This window comes from Mizuhopecten yessoensis, unplaced genomic scaffold (genome assembly GCF_002113885.1).
Source record: "Mizuhopecten yessoensis strain PY_sf001 unplaced genomic scaffold, ASM211388v2 scaffold10837, whole genome shotgun sequence".
NCBI classification, from domain to species: Eukaryota; Metazoa; Mollusca; class Bivalvia; order Pectinida; family Pectinidae; genus Mizuhopecten; species Mizuhopecten yessoensis.
The window spans coordinates 449,667-471,039 of NW_018408746.1; the positions used below are offsets into that span (position 1 = coordinate 449,667).

The window sequence follows — 21,373 nt, forward strand, 5'->3', positions numbered from 1 at the left end:
GAATTTCCTGTAAGCATGCGCGAACGAAACATTCCTTGCTCTGATGTTAGAAGTTGACAGTGATGTTTTGGAATTGTTTTTAACAGAACCGGCAAAATGAGAATGAAAACAAATATACAACGGGAACCAAAACATATCCTTTTCTGACTGTTCACACACGATTTTGTTTCGCTTTAAACAGCAATTCAGTGATGATTTTACGTTAGAAATGTCGAAAACTAGTTGTTTTCGTCTGCACATTTGCAGGTGGTTTTAGGGACTTACCGTAAACAGGTAAACTAATGTTTAGAAATGGTTGTTATGAAATTAATTTCGTTGAATTGCTGTATTACACACGTCTTTTGTTTGCGTACTGTTTCAATGTTGAGAAATACAAGATATACATTGAATGTAGATCATTTCACTGCCCATAGGTGTTTGAAATTCTGACTGTAAATTGAGATAAAAATAATATAAAAAAATAAGGGTTATACTTTTTTTATAGTGATATCCTTATTTTTTATATGATTTTTACAGTCAATTTTTACAGTCAAGTTATCTCAATTTACAGTCAGAATTTCAAACACCTATGCACCGTCCTGATATTTTAGTAGCTTGATCACCATGGCTAACTCGTTACCATCTTTAAAATTCTTTTGCATCCTTAACAAAGCTTACATAGCGAATTAGTGAGCTGTGTTGGTTGGACTACACCTGAAGAACTGTTCTCGGGGGCAGACGACCACCTGGTACTAAAATGGAACCTAAACTCAAATGAAACTACTACACTGGTCAAGTTGCCTGATGACGTCTTCCCTACAGATATGCATTGGTTTCCTAAGGCTGCAGGGGGAGGCAAAAAGGCAGTCTCTGATCTTTTTGTTCTCACATCAACAGATGGTAACTAATAAGTTATCCTTTAGATTGAAACAAACTGTCAAGTTCTGATTTCCTAACTGTTTAAATAAGATATAATTAGGTTTCAAACTTATATAACATGTCCATGCTGTATTTCTTTAACCCAACATGGATTTATTTTGGCTATTATATGACAAATATTCCAACTAATTAAAGAAGTCATGCCAAATTTGAATTATTACTCGAGGTTTGTGCTATGTATTCATTAAAGATATATGATATTTTATCAATACAGTATAATATATACTAACACTAGTACACTGTCTAAGGTTTAAATGTAGCGGCACTGGACTGGATTTGTCGCTGGTGACCAGATATTCCGTCTTTGCGTATTGCAGAGTTATCTTCTCTTGGGACCAGATATTGATTGTTACGTCATTGGTTTGTGTGAGAAAATTACGTTGTTTTCTCAAAAATTGATGACGTTACTCTTACAAACAAGTGATGTAACAATCAATACCTGCTCCCAAGAGAAGATAACTCTGCAATACGCAAAGACGGAATAGGGCTAAATCTTTGATCATTTGAGATGAAGTGATGGTCGATCATGAAATTTTAAGCGATTCCCAACACTGCATGATAACTATTCAACAAGTCATATAAGACCAACATACAAGAACAGCATCAACAGCATCTAATCTAGTCTGAGTGTCTTCATACATTGTCCCTGGCATATGACTGCTAAAATGTCAAAAAAAACTGGTTTTTGGATCATGATGAAACACCTATTAGTGGTACTTACATTGAACTTTTATTGTGTAAGTACACTAACCCCTAGTAATATTTATCTGTACATTGGAATGTAACACTGGTATACAACATTACAAGTTATGTATATACAGACTGGTGTTGACATCTGTTCCATGTGGGTTGTTCTGATGGTAACATGCTACTACTTTGCAAATTACTTTTTACACATATTGTATGTTAAACAATATAAATGGATATCATAGCTAACACTTATAATTACAACTTCATCAGTTATACTTATTTAGCTTTTCATTGAATCAATTTTTGGACACTAAATATAAGAACAAGTGATATGTACATACCCTATCAGTGATCCATCTACAGTTTATTTTAATGAGACCTTTTCCACTGTATTGCTAAATACAATGAGTCCCACAATGTTAAATTAAACTATTTCTAGAAATTCTGTGAGTCCCATCAAAGTACAGGACTCGGGACTTGCATGTATAGATTCATCACTGCCCTATAAATATCTTGAACCATTTCCATTTACTTTTACAGGAAAGTTTCACCTTGTCAATAAAACTGGTCGAGTGGAGAAGAGTGTGGAGGCCCACAAAGGAGCTGTGCTGGCGGGCAGGTGGAGCTTTGATGGGTCAGCCTTTGTAACAGGTATGGCTTTCAACTGGTTTTTGTCTGACGTACGTCATACATTTCAAATATTAGTATTGGATGAAAAGATCCTGAGACACAATCAGATAAGGTCAGATATCAGGTTAAAATTTAGAGGCCTGATTGTTCCGAACAGTTTAAAAAGTGTCTGTAGCAATGCATGATTTAATTTCTGTGTGTTTAACCCTTTCACCCCTAGATAACTTTAATAGACTCTACCATACATTTATTTGGGTGAATCCATTATTGTCTATAGTGGTGAAAGGGTTAAATTAGTCAAATAGAATTTCTGCAATTACATTTTAACTATCTAAACCATATATATATATATACATTTTCAGCTGGTGAAGATGGTGCTGTGAAGATCTGGTCCAGAAGTGGAATGTTGAGGTCCACACTCACACAGAACAGTAAGGAAAAAGCCTACAAAGGCTATCATATATTTCCCTGCTCATCTATAGGTCACTCGACAGCTCCATATGTCTCTGCCAGGAAATAAATTCATGATCACTAGTAGTACGTATACTAGTAGTTCAATGCTGTACCTAATAATGTAAGGAAAGGTTTAGCCCTTGTTAAATCAGTTATAAGGTACTAGCTGGTTTCCTCACTGACATTTGTGTCGTCAATATGTCAGAGTGATAAACCATCTTGTCACTGTCTGTGATAGAGACATTTTCTCATCAGCTTGATTGGTGTAGCACTAGATTTAAGGTAATTGTAGGTCCTTCCGTTGAGGGGTACGTCACAGTGATGAACCATCTTGTTTAAATAATATATAAACTTAATAACTGACTTGGCTGGCAAGATTTTCGCAAGTTTAATAGATAAAACACTTTGTGTAGTCTTTGTACTTGTCTTATCTGAAGTCCCGGGGTTGACCTCTGCCAGAAGACACCATGATAAGAACCTCTGATGGCTAAACATAATGATTTAAGGGGAAATATTTAAAAGATTGACATGCAAATGTGAAAAGAAACTCTTTTTTTACATTTTTGACACCAATATCTTTCTTTGCTTGTAATTTGACTATTTTATCTGCTACCATACTCTAGTAATTAATAATAATACCATAAACTTGTTTGATTATGTAATTAAATATCCTGATATTCTTCTATTCTGGTTAAATGTTTTCCCCTTCTGTGGTAGGTATGTCTGTATACGGTGTAGCATGGGGACCAGATTCAGACTCGGTGCTGTTTACAAATGGCAAACAGTTGGTCATCAAGTCTATGCAGGCCAACGCTAAACCAACCATGGTAAGACTTAGTAATGTTTTGATAAATCAGGATTTTTTTGATTTTTTTTTAATTGCTTTGTGATTAAAGTTGTCAAATCTTGGATTAAATGTTTCAGTTGTACCAAACGTAAAAGAGACAACTAAAGACAAAGTTTGTTATTTGGTATATATTGCATTGCTTATTTTCAGAACATATTGAAATCTTGTTTGTTGTGAAAAAATTGCACTCAAAAAAGTCCTGTTTGCATAAAATCCGTTTCAATTTTGAGTTCCTGGATGGTTTTGATTTTGTGAAGGGAAGAATTATTAACGAAAAAATTACTAAAAATAGAACTGTATTGATCTGTTGTAGTGGCGAGCACACGAAGGAGTGGTACTGGTGGTAGACTGGAACCCTGTCAACAACCTCATCATATCGGGAGGAGAGGATTGTCGCTACAAGGTGGGTAGTAGGACATTATATTGTTTACCTCATCATATCGGGAGGAGAGGATTGTCACTAAAAGGTGGGTAGCAGGAAAGTCATCCTCGATAATCAGGGGTTATGCTCATTTTAGCTCTCTGCACCCCTGGAATATCTCATAGCAAAATCGAAGGCTCAGTGTGCACCACTTTGTGAATGAGACAAGAAGACTAGTTTGAGCCTTTGATGTACATCAATAGAATCTGTCCGTCACATAACAGTAAAAATGTACAGGCTTTGAAGTCGGGCGTCTCTCCATTGTAATCTTCAAAGGACAGGCGATTGGTCAGCTTTACCTGAGACCAATCACACAGCTATTTTTGTGCCTTCAATTTTGCTATGACATTCCAGGGGTGCAGAGAGCGAAAGTGAACCTAACTTCTTGAGTATCAAGGATGCAGGAAATTGTATTGTTTATTTACCTCATCATATCAGGAAAAGAGGATTGTCGCCACAAAGTGGGGTTGCAGGAAATTAATATTTTAATGTTTACTCACCTCCTACTGCAATGAAGAGGTAAATATTAATAAATCATACAAAATTGAAATTCAAATCTAAAAAATCTTTTTTTTTTAGTTTAAAAAAAGAAATAGAAATAATGAAAAGACATTTTTTTTAGTTTAAAAAAAGAAATAGAAATAATGAAAAGTGATAAAGATGATTGCTTTTGTTGCTAGGTTTGGGATACATATGGCCGTGTGATGTACAACAGTTTTCAGCATGACTACCCAATCACATCCCTAGCATGGACACCAGACGGAGAACTCTTCGCTGTCGGCTCCTTTAATACACTTCGACTATGTGATCAGGCAGGGGTAAGTACAGGCAGCTGATCTGGATGTAAACACTTATAAAATATGTCTGCTTAGAAAATAACTTAATAATCATTATTATTATTTTTTTATTTTTTTAATGTCTTTAAAAAACTAGGAAAAATGTAGTTGAAATGAAAAGTACAGTACTGGAGGACATGTTTAACACTTAGATGAACTTTAATGGTAGAATGAAGTACATACGTATTGAAGAAATACATTTCGCTCAGCCTTTTGGATAGCTGAAACCATTTTATGGCTGCCATCAGATGATTTAAGCTGAATTTACTGATTTACACTGTCTAATACAGTGAAACCTGCTCAATCTGACACCAATGTAGGAATGCATATTGGTCAGATTAGACAGAATTTTTATATATATACAAGTCTTATTTAGTACTTTTTCGTAGAAATGGGATTGCAGCATCATCTTTTATTAAACAGGTTGAAGAAATAAACAATCAGGAATTAGTTGGATAAGAAAGATAGTGAAAATAATCAGGGATCAGTCAGACAAGACAGGTTGTAAAAGTAATGGAGAATTAGTCGGTTATGACAGGTTGTAAAGATAATGGAGAATTAGTTGGATAAGACAGGTTGTAAAGATAATGGAGAATTAGTTGGATAAGACAGGTTGTTAAAATAATCAACATTAGTCGGATCAGACAGATTGTAAAGATAATCAGAATTAGTCGGATAAGACAGGTTGTAAAGGTAATCAAGATTAGTCGGATCAGACAGGTTGTAAAGGTAATCAAGATTAGTCGGATCAGACAGATTGTAAAGATAATCAGAATTAGTCAGATAAGACAGGTTGTAAAGGTAATCAAGATTAGTCGGATCAGACAGGTTGTAAAACTAACAAGTGATTACTCAGATTGGACAGGTTTTATTGTAGCTCTGTTTGTTTTTTAACAGTGGTCGTATTCCCTGGAGAAACCTAATACAGGCAGTCTGTTCAAGCTTGCGTGGTCAAGTGACGGGACTCAAGTGGCGGGGGCCGGAGGGAATGGCCAGGTCCTCATTGCACATGTCATAGAGAAGTACGTACTAACTGATTACATTACATGATAATTTCATGGAGCAGGCAATTCAGTCTATATCACTTATCTAGATGTATATTGGTGTTCATGTTTTACTATCTAGGCTAAAACTCATCCACGAATAAAGCTGAAAATAAACAACTTTTAATTCTCTTCTTTCATGTAAAACTGTCCTTTCTATTATAAGTTTTATATCATTATGTGAAATTTGTGAAAGAGAAAAAAATTAAGAAATGTCTATGTGTCAATTATGTATTCTATTGTTTTATTGCATTATGCTGGGTTTTTTTTCTTGCTTTGATTTGGTTGATATCATTTCACTTTCTAGTGATTTGTCACAGAAAAATGAACAAATTCAAAACATAGAACTGAAAAGTTTATTCCAAGAAATATTAAATGTAAAACTTGAGGAGAAATAATTAATCATTCAGACATTCAAATCATTATTTTATTTATACATTGTATTCAAATTGTGCACTAAATTGTACTGTTAATGTTTTTTTCCACAGGCGTTTGGAGTGGAAGAACTTTGAAGCGACAGTAACAGGAGGTAAACAGATCCATGTGAGAAACGTGATAAATGATGCAGTTGAATCTCTGGAATTTCGCGACAGAATCATCAAACTATCACTGGAGTTTAATCACCTTGTGGTAGCGACATCAACACAATGTTATATATACAGGTGGGTGTGGCGACTTGGGTGTACTACCTATGCTTTCAGTGTAGTTGTCATAATACTGTAAAACAGTTTGTCCTACTATATAATATAGTCAGTGTTTTAGGAAACACATGGGGTTGTTTTTTTGTAAAAAAAAAAATGTCTCAATGATCAGACAGTCTTGCAGTTGAAACTTCGTATAGAATGAAGAGGGCTTGGTTATTGGTCAAAGTGCTATAGAAAATGTTATCAAATAGCATCAAAACTGACAAAGATCCATGTTTTTTGTGATAAAGGGATTTTTTTGTAAGTGTGCTAACATACCTACATCAGGAGATACACTTTATACAGGTGTAGATAAATGTCTTAACAAACTATACTAGGGGGTAGTATACATATTTACCATGTTAAGGTCAACATCTAGGTTAAAGTTTGCATGATGGATATTAAGAATAGACTAATATATTGATAAACTCAATTCATTTTTGAATTCGCTGGTATTTTGGATCATTTGTCCACCACACTTTATTCAATGACACTTTTGAAATCTTAATTTTTTTCTAGAAATGTAACTTTATTTTAGTTATGCACATATTCTTTATTTGATATGTCTATTAAAGGAATGTCAATGTATAGTTGAAAGCTTGAATGCACAACTCCACCAGACTGTCATGTACAATATAACATACATGGTGTGAGGAGGCACGGTAGTCTAGTGATAGGACGCCGGGCTCGTGACCGAAGGGTTGTGGGTTTGAGTCCGGTCACGGCACTGTGTTGAATCTTTGAGCAAGATACTTTACTCCGCTTGTTCCAGTTTACTCAGCTGTAAATGAGTACGTGGTTGGGCAGTGCTAGAATTGTTGAATGCTAGCTGTTAGCGCTAAAATGGCAGCTCCGGCTGTATGCTCCCCATGGAGTTGAGAAAAATGTTGGCTTGTAATTACAAAGGCCCTATAACCACGGATAATAATTTGTGAACTGCTTTGAGACAACCTACGAGCTAGGTTGTGATAAAGCGGTACTGGTATGTAAGAACCTTGAATTATTATTATTATGTGTAGGTAAATGTTTGACAAATTGTAATGACCGATGTATATTCTGATTTATGTCTTACGTGTGCTGTTATTGTTTTATCAGTGTGAAGAACTGGAACACGCCGATGATTTTTGACTTAAAGGAAGGCAATGTATCACTCATTCTACAGTCAGAAAAGTGAGTAGACTATATCATAGATTGAAATTTGTATAACATTCAATTCTGCATACTTTAAAGCTTGTATGCTTCATGTAGTTCTATTTTTTGCAACCAATCTACTGACATGGAAAGTAGAGAATAATAATAGAATCATAATAAATCATAATACAAAGTGCCAAAATATGAATCCAGCTAAGAACATTTATTTGTAAATTGGTGAAGTAGTGTATACCTAAGACAGAAAAACTTTTAAAGTAATATTTATATGATAAAAAAGAAAAATCAGTGAATTCTGATCAGACAAAAGAAAGTCAGTTAATTATGTGATAAATCAGAATTTTCTGATCTCATTTTAAAAGAAATATACTAAATTCTACAATGAAAGAACGTTAATTAATTTTGAAACTCATTCTTTGATGGTTGTTTTTTCTACAGACACTTCCTACTGGTTGACAATGCAGGCATTTATGTATTCTCATATGACGGTCGGCTTGTGTGTTCACCTCGGTACACCGGCATGCGGGCAGACATCCTCAACTATCAGACAGTCTCCATCAGTAACGACACGATAGCCATCAGAGACAAGGCGAACGAAAAAGGTAGAAAAGAGATTGTGTGTTTGTGGATTTTTTTTGTATCAAAACTAAATTTGTTTTATTCTGTTTTAGAAGGTTATACATTTTTCAGAAAAAAAATGTTTAGCCATGAGTTTATGTCGAATATATATTGATATGCTTCTGGACACAGTTGACGTGTTAAAGATCTTAACTCAGTTTTTCTGATCTGTTTTTTTGAGATAAAAATATATGAAATTGATAATTTAATGAAATTATGTTTTATTTGTCATAAAATCTTTAAATCTGATGCTAAATTGAAATCATTTTAATTTCAGTTGTATATGTATTTGATGCTCAAAATGGAAAACCTCTTGGAGACGGCAAACCCATAACACATAAGGTACGGTGCTAGGAATGTTTAAAGTTAGAAGTAACAGCTAATTTAGTAACAACTGCTGTGACAAAATTGATTTTGGAAGCTAATTTCAACAACATTGAAAATAACAGACAAATCAAGGTGTGTGTTAGATAAGTTTGTATTACTGCCAAAGAAAAGTCTACACCATGATATATTTGTCATATTAATTATTTGCCCTTGGCCTTGATATCAGAATATTTTAGATTTATATTTTGTTATCTGTAAATTTGAATTTATAATTTGTACTGAATGTTTATAGCTGGACGTGATGGAGATTGCACTGGACCAGTGTGGTCCAGCTACTGAGCGACGACTAGCCATCATAGACAAAAACCGAGATCTTTACCTCACTCCCGTCAGGGTGTTTGGTACAGAACGAAAGAGTTACAAATTAGGTAAGCTTAGACAAAAACCAAGACCTTTATCTCGCCCCCGTCAGGGTGTTTGGTACAGAACGAAAGAGTTAAAAATTAGGTACGCTTGGACAAATATCGAGACCTTTATCTCACCCCGGTCAGGGTATTTGGTACAGAAAGCAAACGTAACAAATTAGGTAAGCTTAGACAAATATCGAGACCTTTATCTCCCCCCCCCCCGTCAGGGTAATTGATACAGAACGCAATAGTAACAAATTGGGGAAGCTAAGACAAATATCGAGACCTTTACCTCACTCCCCTCAGGGTGTTTGGTACAGAACGCAAGAGTAACAAATTGGGGAAGCTAAGACAAATATCGAGACCTTTCCCTCACTCCCCTCAGGGTGTTTGGTACAGAACGCAAGAGTAACAAATTAGATAAGCCTAGCTATTGGTACAGAATGTAAGAGTTACAAATTAGGTAAGCTTGGACAAAAACCGAGACCTTTACCTCACCCCTGTCAGAGGGTTTGGTACAGAACGCAAGAGAAACAAATTAGATAAGCCTAGCTATTAGTACAGAATGTAAGAGTTACAAATTAGCTAAGCTTAGACAAAAACCGAGACCTTTACCTCACCCCTGTCAGAGTGTTTGGTACAGAACGCAAGAGTAACAAATTAGATAAGCCTAGCTATTGGTACAGAATGTAAGAGTTACAAATTAGGTAAGCTTGGACAAAAACCGAGACCTTTACCTCACCCCTGTCAGAGGGTTTGGTACAGAACGCAAGAGAAACAAATTAGATAAGCCTAGCTATTAGTACAGAATGTAAGAGTTACAAATTAGCTAAGCTTAGACAAAAACCGAGACCTTTACCTCACCCCTGTCAGAGGGTTTGGTACAGAACGCAAGAGAAACAAATTAGATAAGCCTAGCTATTAGTACAGAATGTAAGAGTTACAAATTAGGTAAGCTTAGACAAAAACCGAGACCTTTACCTCACTCCTGTCCGATTGTTTGGTACGGAATGCAAGAGTAACAAATTACATAAGCCTAGCTATTGTCGACATTATCCTGTAATCAGAAAAGTAAATAAGGTATTGGAAGGACAGGACTAAGGAAATGTGAAAGAAATCAAATATGACATATGATTGTTGAACATACAGATTTTTATCTTTTATATAGGGATTGAACAGCATTTTTGTAATTTTCATGTCGGTATGAACACAAATCGGTTATATCCATCACGTTTAATATGGATGTAACCGATTTGTTTTCATACCGGCATGAACATTTTAAAAAATCGCCCTTCAATCCATATATTTATATTTTTACTAAAGAACAATTGTTTCATTTTATTTATTTGTTCTTAAATAATTTATTTATTTACTGCGTTTTGTATATGTATCGTCCTTTAAACGACATTAGCGGAACAGCCCTATTTAGATAAAATTTGCGCCAATAATTAACCGTAGTCATTTGAGCGTTTGACGCAGGGGCATTCTCCATGTTATCCGAAAGCTAAGTGACAAGACCCTCATTGAACAAAGTTAATCTATGACATCATAAGTAAACCATGTGATACGTCATGAGAGTTTATGCTTTCATACTCGAATGAAATGCATTTCTGCTGGTAATGTTCATATAGTGGGTAACAGCGCAAATGTAAATATTACTTGTTGCAAATATTGTATGTGTTAAATTTTTGTCATAATCTGAAAGGTCAATATAGACTAGACAAGATATGACTATGGAAATGTAAGAGAAACCAGATATGCTTATAAATCATTGTCAGACAGGTTTTGTAAAGATTAAAATATTGTATTTTCATTTAATGCAGGTGTGGTACAAATTAAACATTTGCTACGTCTGGGATTCTTAGAATACCCAAGTGACCTATTATATTAAACATACTCATGTAAGCAGTATTGTTGTTATGACCAATGTGAAGACTAAAAATAAACTTGATGACTGTTGTATTGACCAGGTAACATGATCCAGTCGTTGGCGTGGAATGACGCTTCCAACATGCTGTCGGCACTGGCCGATGGAAAGTTCACCGTCTGGTATTACCCCAACACCATCTATGTAGACAGGGACCTTGCCACCAAAACCATCTTTGAGAAAGAAGCAAGGTACTGCTTTTCTATCTATTTCCTTTATAGTAATTTCTCCTTGGTTTGAAAAAAATAAGTGTTAGTGTTTTATAGGTAAGATTTCAAAATTTTGAGGTGGATGTACGCTATCTCACACACTGGAAAAATGTTTCCTCATATCAGGTCATTGCAATACAAGAAAAGAAATTGATTTATTGAATTTAAAATTTAAAAAAACAAGTGTTTAAAAAAGTATTTGAAAATTATTAATATAAAAATTAAATATCTTCAGAGTTCAAAGAAGAAATGTCATATAAGTCAAGAATTTAGATTAAAGAATTTACAAAGAAGGATCATGATGATGTATTGTTAAAACAAAAGGAGTTGATTAGAATTTCCAAATTTTGTTTCATGAAATTTTGCCTAATACAATTGTACCAGCATATGTACACTTTTGTTTCTCCAGTGAGTTTGGCAAGAATCCTCAGCTACTTCAGTTTAACGGGAATCATGTGATTATCCGGCGAGCGGAGGGGTCGATTGTGAGCACATCCATATCACCTCACCCCTGTATACTTCACTCCTACGTATACTCTGGTCGCTGGAACGATGCTGTGCGGCTCTGTCGGTTTGTCAAGGTGAGACTGATAGAGAATTGGAGAACAAATATTCCGTAGTCTTCATACAGAATGTGCAGTTTGTGTATAGTACACAATTATGTAATGAAGAGTTTGATTGGATGGCTTGCTGTTATGTCTGGGTGTCTTGTATGGTTTGTCAGGTTGCTGGAAGAATCATTTCTGAATTAATGTGTGAATGTTAAATGAAATCCTGATTGTCTCTTCAATTATAATTCCAAAAAGGTTTTTGGCCAAGAAAAAATATCTATAAATAGGTCGATTAAGATAATCTTGCCATATTATTACAGTAATACAAACATTACATCTAGATCAATCCGGTATTGGTGTTCGCTGTCAGTCTCCCTGTATACTCGAGTATTCAAACAAGGGGCCAAGGACTTAAGCATCCGTCTTTGAAGAAACTACAACATTAACATAGTAAAACAAAGTTACAACAAACACCCTTACTGACAATTCTTGCTACAATAAATTTTCTCCTGTTAAGAGAAATTGTCTACATTGTACTAGTATCATAATATTTATAGCAAATTTTTTGAGAAAAAACTCGTTTCTTAATGGTTTTCTATATTATGATGTGACTTTGAGATGAAGTGAAGTGTAAGTTGTGGAATTTAAATTTACTTTCCTGTCTCCTAAACTCGTCAAAGAATTTCTCCACCTTTTAAATATCCAGGATGAAGTTTTGTGGTCATGTCTGGCCGCCATGTCAGCTTACGCGAAGGAGCTGAACACTGCGGAGATAGCCTACGCAGCCATCAAAGAGGTGAGGTGTTCTGCTAGTCATTAGTCATCATGCAGCTTTAAATTACAAAACCATAAGGGATTATCCTGGCCTCTGTGGTTGGATTTAGTTTATAATGACATGAATGTTCTGCAATATATACCCATACATATCTGGTATTCAAAAAGCCCACCCATGTAAAAATACAGTTCAGTAGCATTGGTTACAAGTGTTATTTCATTGTCCTGCAACAAGCAAACTCATGCATCAAGTCAGAGTTAAGTTACTGGTAATATGTTGGCCCCTGGCTATTGTAGGTTAAATAATGTAATAACAAACGTTTAATGTGAAATAGTGAAATTTGTCCCTTTTCATACAAACCAGACACATGTATTATAATACAATGTCTTTTTAAGTATAGTTTCCAATAATAACATTTAAAATAGGTCCAGAATGTGTAAATCAGACCCTCAGATTGGTCCCATGTATGAATCTCCTTAGAAAATATCCTATGTAATACATCAGTGATATTTTTTCAAAAAAAAAAGAATAATGGTGATATGTTTAGACATACACGACAGTAATCTTAGTTGGTGCAGTAGAAATCTTCACTGCATTGAAGATTCATTCAGTAATGAATTGTAATTCATCTAAGTGTTTTGTTGTTTTTTACAGGCAGAAAAAGTGCAGTTTATTGTAAACATCAAGGACATCCCAGTGAAGGAGGCGAGAAACGCAGAGATGGCATTGTTATGTGGAAGCCAGCAAGACGCAGAAGCCATTCTTCTACAGGCAGGACTCATTTTCAGGGCCATCATGCTCAACATCCAGCTATACAACTGGGATAGGTAGGTCACTATGCTATACAACTGGGATAGGTAGGTCATTGTGCTATACAACTAGGATAGGTAGGTCACTGTGCTATACAACTGGGATAGGTAGGTCACTGTACTATACAACTAGGGCCCGTAATCATGAAACCATTCTCATGCTCAAGTATGAATTTTGTGCTCAAACCAACTTTCTTGTAACTCACTTAAATCATGTCAACAATAAAGAAAAAGTTGTAAACACTGAAAACAGTATTTGACTCAAAGTCTCTTCAATTTTTTTTCCAAATCATTGACAAAATAAGATTTAACAAATAATTTACGTACAGCCAGAAGAAGAAATTGGGCTTGAGCACAAAATCCATGCTTGAGCATGAGAATGGTTTCATGAATACGTTCTCATGCTCAAATTCCAATTCTGTGCTCAAGCCCAATTTCTTGTTCGGGTGATTAATTCACAAGAAAATCGCATTTTGTCCACTTTTTGGAAGAAGTTGGGAAAGACTTCAAGCTGCAATCTATTTTAAATGTTAACACTTGACTATCTGACTATGTCACATGATATAAGCAAGATACAAGAAAGTTGGTTTGAGCATGAAATACATGCTTGTGCATGAGAACAGTTTCATGAATACAGGCCAAGGATAGATAAGTCACTATGTGTAACTGGGAAAGGTACAAACAATGTAGGCCTTCTGTAAAACATGGTAGGGGAGTCACTCATCTTTACAACTGGATTAGGTAGGTTACTCGTCTACAACAAGGATAGGGAATAGGTCACGCAGCTGACACAACTGGGATAGGTCAGTCACTCAATTGTAAAACTGATATAGGTATGTCTCTTGATTTATATATCCAGGATAGTTTGGTCATTTTATTACAACTGGGGAAAACCTGTCGCTCGTCTGTACAACTGTGATAAATGTATATTAGTCACTTCTCAAGACAATTGTGGTAGAATTGTCGCTTATCTGTATCACTGAGAAAAGCCACTCATCTTGATAACTTGGTTGCAATTGTCACATGTAGACCTAGAAATGAAAAAAGTCACTGCCTTTACAAATGGTATGGGGAAAAGATATTATAGCTGGCATTGCTGTTGATGTAGCTAGGGAGAGATAGCTTGCATTTGACACCAGCTTTATAGCTGGGATAGGTAGATCACACAGTTATTGTTGGGAGTGGATAGGTAGCCTGCATGCTATAAGACATCAGTTAAAAGCCTGCCGCTTTCGACATAAGTATGCTGTGAAGTGTATCACAGCTATGGTATTAGATCGATTACAGAACCAATGACTAATCTGTGTATGAAAAGTTCCTTAAAAATATATATAAATTAGAATTTTAAACGCCAGAGACATTTTGGGGTAGGAATTCATCAACTGGGGTACACAGAACTGAACATTCACTAGTGGACGTTGGATCTCCCTTGTATTTTGGGTTATAAATAATTTGAACTTTGCTTTTGAAGTGTTGTTTAGGATTCTATTGATATTAGAATAATATGTGATTGTTTTTGTCTCTCCGCCACAAAGTAGCGGCAGCGAGACTAAGGTGTGGCATTTCTGGCGACGTCAACATTAAGTTTTTGCATTTAAGTTAGTTTCACTGAAAGTATAAGTGCTAGACCAACCAAACTTCGACCACATATGCATCTTAGGTAGAACATCTCAACCCATGCATCAAAAGCTGGATGCGGCCTACCTGTCATGGTCCATTGACTTTGTCAGCATCTCCGTCAACATTTAGTCTTGTGTTTAAGTTAGTTCTCTGATATGTGCGCTGATGGTCAAAGCGGGGCACAGGCTAGACATATCAATCTGAATGGCTTGTTGAAGTATCAGTTGTTTGTTACAGGGCTTTGGAACTGGCAGTGAAACATAAGACACATGTAGACACAGTGCTAGGATACAGACAGAAATACCTCACCAGGTTTGAAAAGAAGGAAAACAACAAACGCTACCTACAATATATGGAAGGGGTGAGTTCTAAAGTTTCATTTCATTTTCTCAGAAGAAATGATATTTTTGACAAAAAAAGAAGTGTTAAAGATTTATTATCAACCTTAAGTGAATTTATCTAGTATTCCTTGAGGAATTTCATTGTTTGAAATCCCGCATCTAAAATAATTCTATAGATTTCCCACAAGCAAATCCAAAGTTTTTTCCCAAATGTTCATCCCATTTTAACATTTCCATTTATGCTGAACATGCAGAATGAAATCGTAAATAAGAGCGAACCACTTACAATAGGATTTGTTGATTTGATTGACAGATTGAGGTAGACTGGGAGAAAATTGAGGCTAAGATGGAGATGGAATACCAGAAGGAACGGGAACGACCAACCGTCACATCTACAGCTGGGTCTGCTAAGCCACGACAGTCACGACAGGAAACGACAAAATAGTGCATATAGATCAGATCAGACTATATACACTCAAATTTTATCTGAACCCTCAGTTTTCTGACATCCTGTCCAATCCAATCCAGTTTCTAAAGGAAACTTCCAAACAAGACATGTGTGTTGTGATACTTTTTCACCAGACCAATATATATAATATGTCCCACAGGATGTTAAATTAAACGGATTAATCTGACCAAAAAGTTGTGTCCCTGTAGGTGTCAGATTAGACAGTTTAATCTGACCAATATATTGTGTTCCTCTGAGTGTCCTTATACAGGTGAATCGGACCAATGTGTGATATATAGGGTGTCAGATTTATAGACAGGTTTCATTGTAAATTATTGTTACAGAGTATGTTGTTTAAATCTTAATAATCTGTTAAAATTGTGAAAGAGGAAAAGCAGTTACAGTTTATGCCTGTTTTGAGATCTAATAAACTGCTTAAAAATCTCATCCAACTTTGATACAAAGTTTGTACAATTGACTGACATTTTTTCTCTAGAGTTGAATTGTATTAAGACACCTTATGACTAGATAATTGCAACAAGACTTTCACTAATTGGAGTCCTTTATGAGCTGTGTATTTTTCAGAAGTTGTGACTCGGATGTAAATTTATACGAGAAGGTTCTAATTATTTCAGTTCCATTTCTACTTTCACTTTAACCTAGGTTTCTATCAATGTTACAAAGGTGTCTCGGTCTCGAGTCACCTAGCTAGGAAGTCAGCACTGCCAGTAGAGATGATAAAAATTCATGTTCATGAGAACATGTGCATTCGAAATGTTTTGTGGTATTTTCTGTATGTAATTTTTTAAAGATTCACATAAATGACAAATACATGTACTTATTTTTTTTGAAAAAGTGAATCTCTCAACTTAACTTCATTTAATCATCAAATACTTTGATTCATTTTAGTTGTCAATTGGATAATGATTCCTCCTTTTATATTGAGTGTTTAACCAAGAAGTGGTAGTAATATGAACTAATGTTAGGTCATTTCAAGGTGAAAATATTCCTAGTCCATGGATAACAAAATAAATTATATAGTATTTGGGTGTTTGAAGACCAAGGCTGTATTTTGTGTCCTAGAAAATAAGATTGACATGAGATGAGGTTATTTTTTAAATATATTTATTATTTGAAAAGAAGTATTTTTCAATGGAATTGTCCCATTTTTATCAAAATGTACATATCAAATTGAATTTGTCTACTGCAGAGTATTGTGATGGTGTAGATTTCCGTCCTCCATTATATATATTGGAACCAGAGCTGGTAGTTGACATGTGTGATGTATATATTCCAATTCACATGCAATTACATGTGACTTTGTACATTTATAGATATACTTAATTTATATAAAATATGTGTTTTTATGACATTTTTAACTGGAATAGCCCTGATACAAATGTTAATGATTTTGATTCTTTGTTTAATATACATATCACTTTCCAAATGTCTGGAAAGTTCATTGTGTGCGTGAAAGTAGGGGTTTAGAGACACAAGAACAATTTAAATTTTAATAGGTAGATCTGAAGCCATTCTGGTAGCCTAGTGCTTTAAGTGTTAAGTTATAAAAACAAAAGTTCTCTTTGTCGTCGTCATATTTCGTATCAAAGAGATATCAATAATTTGAAAGTAATCATAATAAGAAAAAGAACCCAGACAATGAAACTTGGATGCCAGAAATCGGAGATTTGTCATACAATCTCATCCTAAATACGCTGCAGCTCCTTGAACCTAACTTCCTTTTGCAGCTGTTTTATTCACCAATTGAATCTGACATGAAATCCTCAAGATATGGACATTTACCTCAGAAGACTGAGAAAAACTTCTGTGTTTGAATCCATATGAAATACTTGTTCCAATCAAGTGTTAAATATGCCACATTTGCTTTCAAATTTTACTGTCATATCTCCTACTATGGAACTGTGTTGTCAAAAATAAATTTCCTGTATGCTAATCATGTATATGTAAGAGATGAAATTTCTGTTAAAGATAAAGGACCAAGAACTTAATACATTCCGTCCATTTTGTGTCTGTATTCTTTCTCATATTCTGAAGATCGGAAATATAGAATGAAAGTGATAATTCATTGTTTTGTGAAAGAAGCAAGAAAATGACATTAAATATTTTGAATTCAAATTATTCGTATTTGTTTTCATTCAAATTTATAGAGTTCAAACATTTAAAAAAATATTTTTTAAATACATTCATATATTTACTGTAGACTGGGAAATTTTCAATGCTGTTTTACTTGATCCTTTTTTGCCTTCCATAATGAGGGCGAATTTATGACTGAATAGAGGTACAATGTATAAATCAATTACCATATATAGAATCTAAATGTGAAGGGCACAATTAAGACTGGATTTATTAGCGAAAGGCAAGAGTTTCCTGGTATACAGTATTTTACTTAGAAACTGTATCCAGAAGAGTTGTAACTTAAACTTCTTTGTTGCAATGGAATCCAACTAACATGACACCTGACTTTTGATATGCCCATCAAAATTCGAAATGGGATGAAGGGCTACCAAGTTTGTTCGAATGAATGACCTTGACCCACGTTTAAATGTCACTGGGGTCAAATGTGTAAAAATCTTCCAACAACTTCTTCACAATAACCAAAAGGTCAAGGTTACTGATATGGGGCCTGTATCATGCTGGCATGAAGGACTGCAAAGTTTGTCCAAATGAATGACCTTGACCAACTTTCAAGGTCACAGGGGTCAAATGTCTTAAAATCTTCAAACGACTTCTCAATAACCAAAAGGCCTAGGGTACTGTATTGGGCCTGTAGCATGCTATGATAAAGGGCAACCAAGTTTGTTCAAGTGAATGACCTTGACCTGCTTTCAAGGTCACAGTGGTCAAATGTGTTAAAATCTTCAAAAAACTTCTTCTCAATAACGAAAGGCCCAGGGTACTAATATTGGGCCTGTAGCATGCTGGGATGAAGGGCTTCCAAGATAGTTCAAATGTATGACCTTGACCCACTTTCAAGGTCACGAGGGTCAAATGTGTAAAAATCTTCCAACAACTTCTTCACAATAACCCAAAGGCCAAGGTTACTGATATGGGGCCTGTAGCATGCTGGCATGAAGGACTGCAAAATTTGTCCAAATGAATGACCTTGACCAACTTTCAAGGTCACAGGGGTCAAATGTCTTAAAATCTTCAAACGACTTCTCAATAACCAAAAGGCCTAGGGTACTGTATTGGGCCTGTAGCATGCTCGGATAAAGGGCAACCAAGTTTGTTCAAGTGAATGACCTTGACCTGCTTTCAAGGCCACAGTGGTCAAATGTGTTAAAATCTTCAAAAAACTTCTTCTCAATAACGAAAGGCTCAGGGTACTAATATTGGGCCTGTAGTATGCTGGGATGAAGGGCTTCCAAGATAGTTCAAATGTATGACCTTGACCCACTTTCAAGGTCACGAGGGTCAAATGTGTAAAAATCTTCCAACAACTTCTTCACAATAACCAAAAGGCCAAGGTTACTGATATGGGGCCTGTAGCATGCTGGCATGAAGGACTGCAAAATTTGTCCAAATGAATGACCTTGACCCACTTTCAAGGTCACAGGGGTCAAATGTCTTAAGATCTTCAAACCACTTCTTTTCAATAACCAAACGGCACAGGATCCTGAAATTGGGCCTGTAGCATACTGGGATGAAGGGCTACCAAGGTTGCTCAAATAAATGTTCTTGACCCACTTTCAACCTAATGTCCTTGTTCGACATTCAAGGTCACAGGCGTCATATGTTAAAACTTTTAATAGGTTCTTATGAATCAAACATTGATATTCTGCCTGTTGCTGTATTTTAGTCCACTTTTAAGATTACAAGTGTGAAATTTATACCAGGTGGGCGATGCAGGCCCATTGGGCCTCTTGTTTAAGACAATTGACCCCTGTGACCTTGAATATAATTGAAGGTCATTCATTTGAACAAACTTGGTAGCCCTTCACCCAAGCATGCTACTGGCTAAATATCATCTCCCTGGGCAGTTTGGTTATGGAGAAGAAGATGTTTAAAGATTTTAAACAAATTTGACCCCTGTGACCTTGAATATAAGTCAAAGTCATTCACTTTAACAAACAGTAGTCCTTGATCCCAGCATGCTATAGACTAAATATCAACATCCTGAGCATTTTGGTTATTCAGAACAAGTTGTTTAAATATTTTGAACATATTTGCTCCTTGTGACCTTGAATATGATTCAAGGTCATACATTTAAATAAACTTGGTAGCCCTTGATCCTTGTATGATACTGACTAAATATCATCACCCTGGGCATAATAACCGAAAGGCCTAGGGTGATGATATTTCGCCAGAAGCAAACTGGGATGAAGGGCTACCAAGTTTGTTCAAATAAAGGACCTTCATCTATTTTCAAGGTCACAGGGGTCAATTGTCTTAAACAAGAGGCCCAATGGGCCTGCATCGCCCACCTGGTATAAATTTCACACTTGTAATCTTAAAAGTGGACTAAAATACAGCAAATACAAAGACTGAAATTGGAAACTGGATTAGATTTTGATCTCGACTCTTTCAGCACAGGCCTACTTGTTCATGTGACAGATGCTGAAGTGTTGAAGAGTGCAACAGAAAAAGGAACACAAGAAATACAAAGAATAAGAAACTGCATAGAAAAAGTGTTTACAGATGAGGATGTTGACATTCATAATAGAATATGTAGCAGTATCATTGGCAAAGGAGGACAAAACATACAAAGATTGAGATTGGAAACTGGATTAGATTTATATCTCGACTTTTTCAGCACAGGCCTACTTCTTCACGTGACAGATGCTGAAGTGTTGAAGAGTGCAACAGAAAAAGTAACACAAGAAGTACAAAGAATAGGGAAATTGCATAGAAAAAGTGTTTACAGATGAGGATGTTGACATTCATAATAGAATATGTAGCAGTATCATTGGCAAAGGAGGACAAAACATACAAAGATTGAGATTGGAAACTGGATTAGATTTATATCTCGACTTTTTCAGCACAGGCCTACTTCTTCACGTGACAGATGCTGAAGTGTTGAAGAGTGCAACAGAAAAAGTGTCACAAAAAGTACAAAGAATAAAGAATCGAACTGGATAGAAAAAAAACATAACTGAACCACATTAACACGTGAAATATACAGATGCTCATTATTATTACAGAATTTCAGGAATGTTAATTAATAAATGAGGAGAAATTAAAGATATAAACTATTAGTTTACTTTTTAGCTCGCTGGCTCAAAGGGGGAAATGAGCTTATGCCATTGTACGGCGTTCGTCTGGCGTCAACTTTTTACTTTTAAACAACTTCTTCTGAATAACCAAAAACTTTCAAACAACTACTGAATACTAACCAGTAGGCCCAGGGTGATATATGGCCGGTAACATGTATGCATGAATGGCTACCTTTTTTTCTCCTAAAATGAATGACCTTCACTTATATTCAAGGTCACAGGGGTCAAATATATTTTAAATCTTTATACGACTTCTGATGAATAACCAAATGGCCCAGGATAATGAAATTTGGTCTGTAACATGCTCGGATGAAGGGCCACTTTGTGTGTTTATTTTAAATGATTGACCTTGAGCTATATTCAAGGCCATAGGGGTTAATTATTTAAAAAAAACTTTTAGGGTCAATTATCTTGAAAACTTTAGAACAACTTCTTCT

At 35.4% G+C, this 21,373-nt stretch overlaps 1 protein-coding gene across 1 annotated transcript; it reads left to right on the forward strand.

The window, feature by feature from the left end:
- The first annotated feature begins 48 nt into the window (after window positions 1-48).
- On the forward strand, window positions 49-17,678 carry LOC110462842 (intraflagellar transport protein 80 homolog). The gene is made up of 19 exons (XM_021517047.1): window positions 49-133; window positions 658-879; window positions 2,149-2,259; window positions 2,601-2,669; window positions 3,409-3,518; window positions 3,852-3,941; window positions 4,640-4,777; window positions 5,693-5,817; window positions 6,327-6,500; window positions 7,617-7,691; window positions 8,109-8,272; window positions 8,566-8,630; window positions 8,908-9,043; window positions 10,993-11,140; window positions 11,568-11,739; window positions 12,416-12,505; window positions 13,139-13,311; window positions 15,151-15,274; window positions 15,568-17,678. Exons 1-19 carry the CDS (start codon window positions 97-99, stop codon window positions 15,697-15,699), a joined length of 2,355 nt encoding a protein of 784 aa, XP_021372722.1. The 5' UTR covers window positions 49-96; the 3' UTR covers window positions 15,700-17,678.
- Window positions 17,679-21,373: the final 3,695 nt, after the last annotated feature.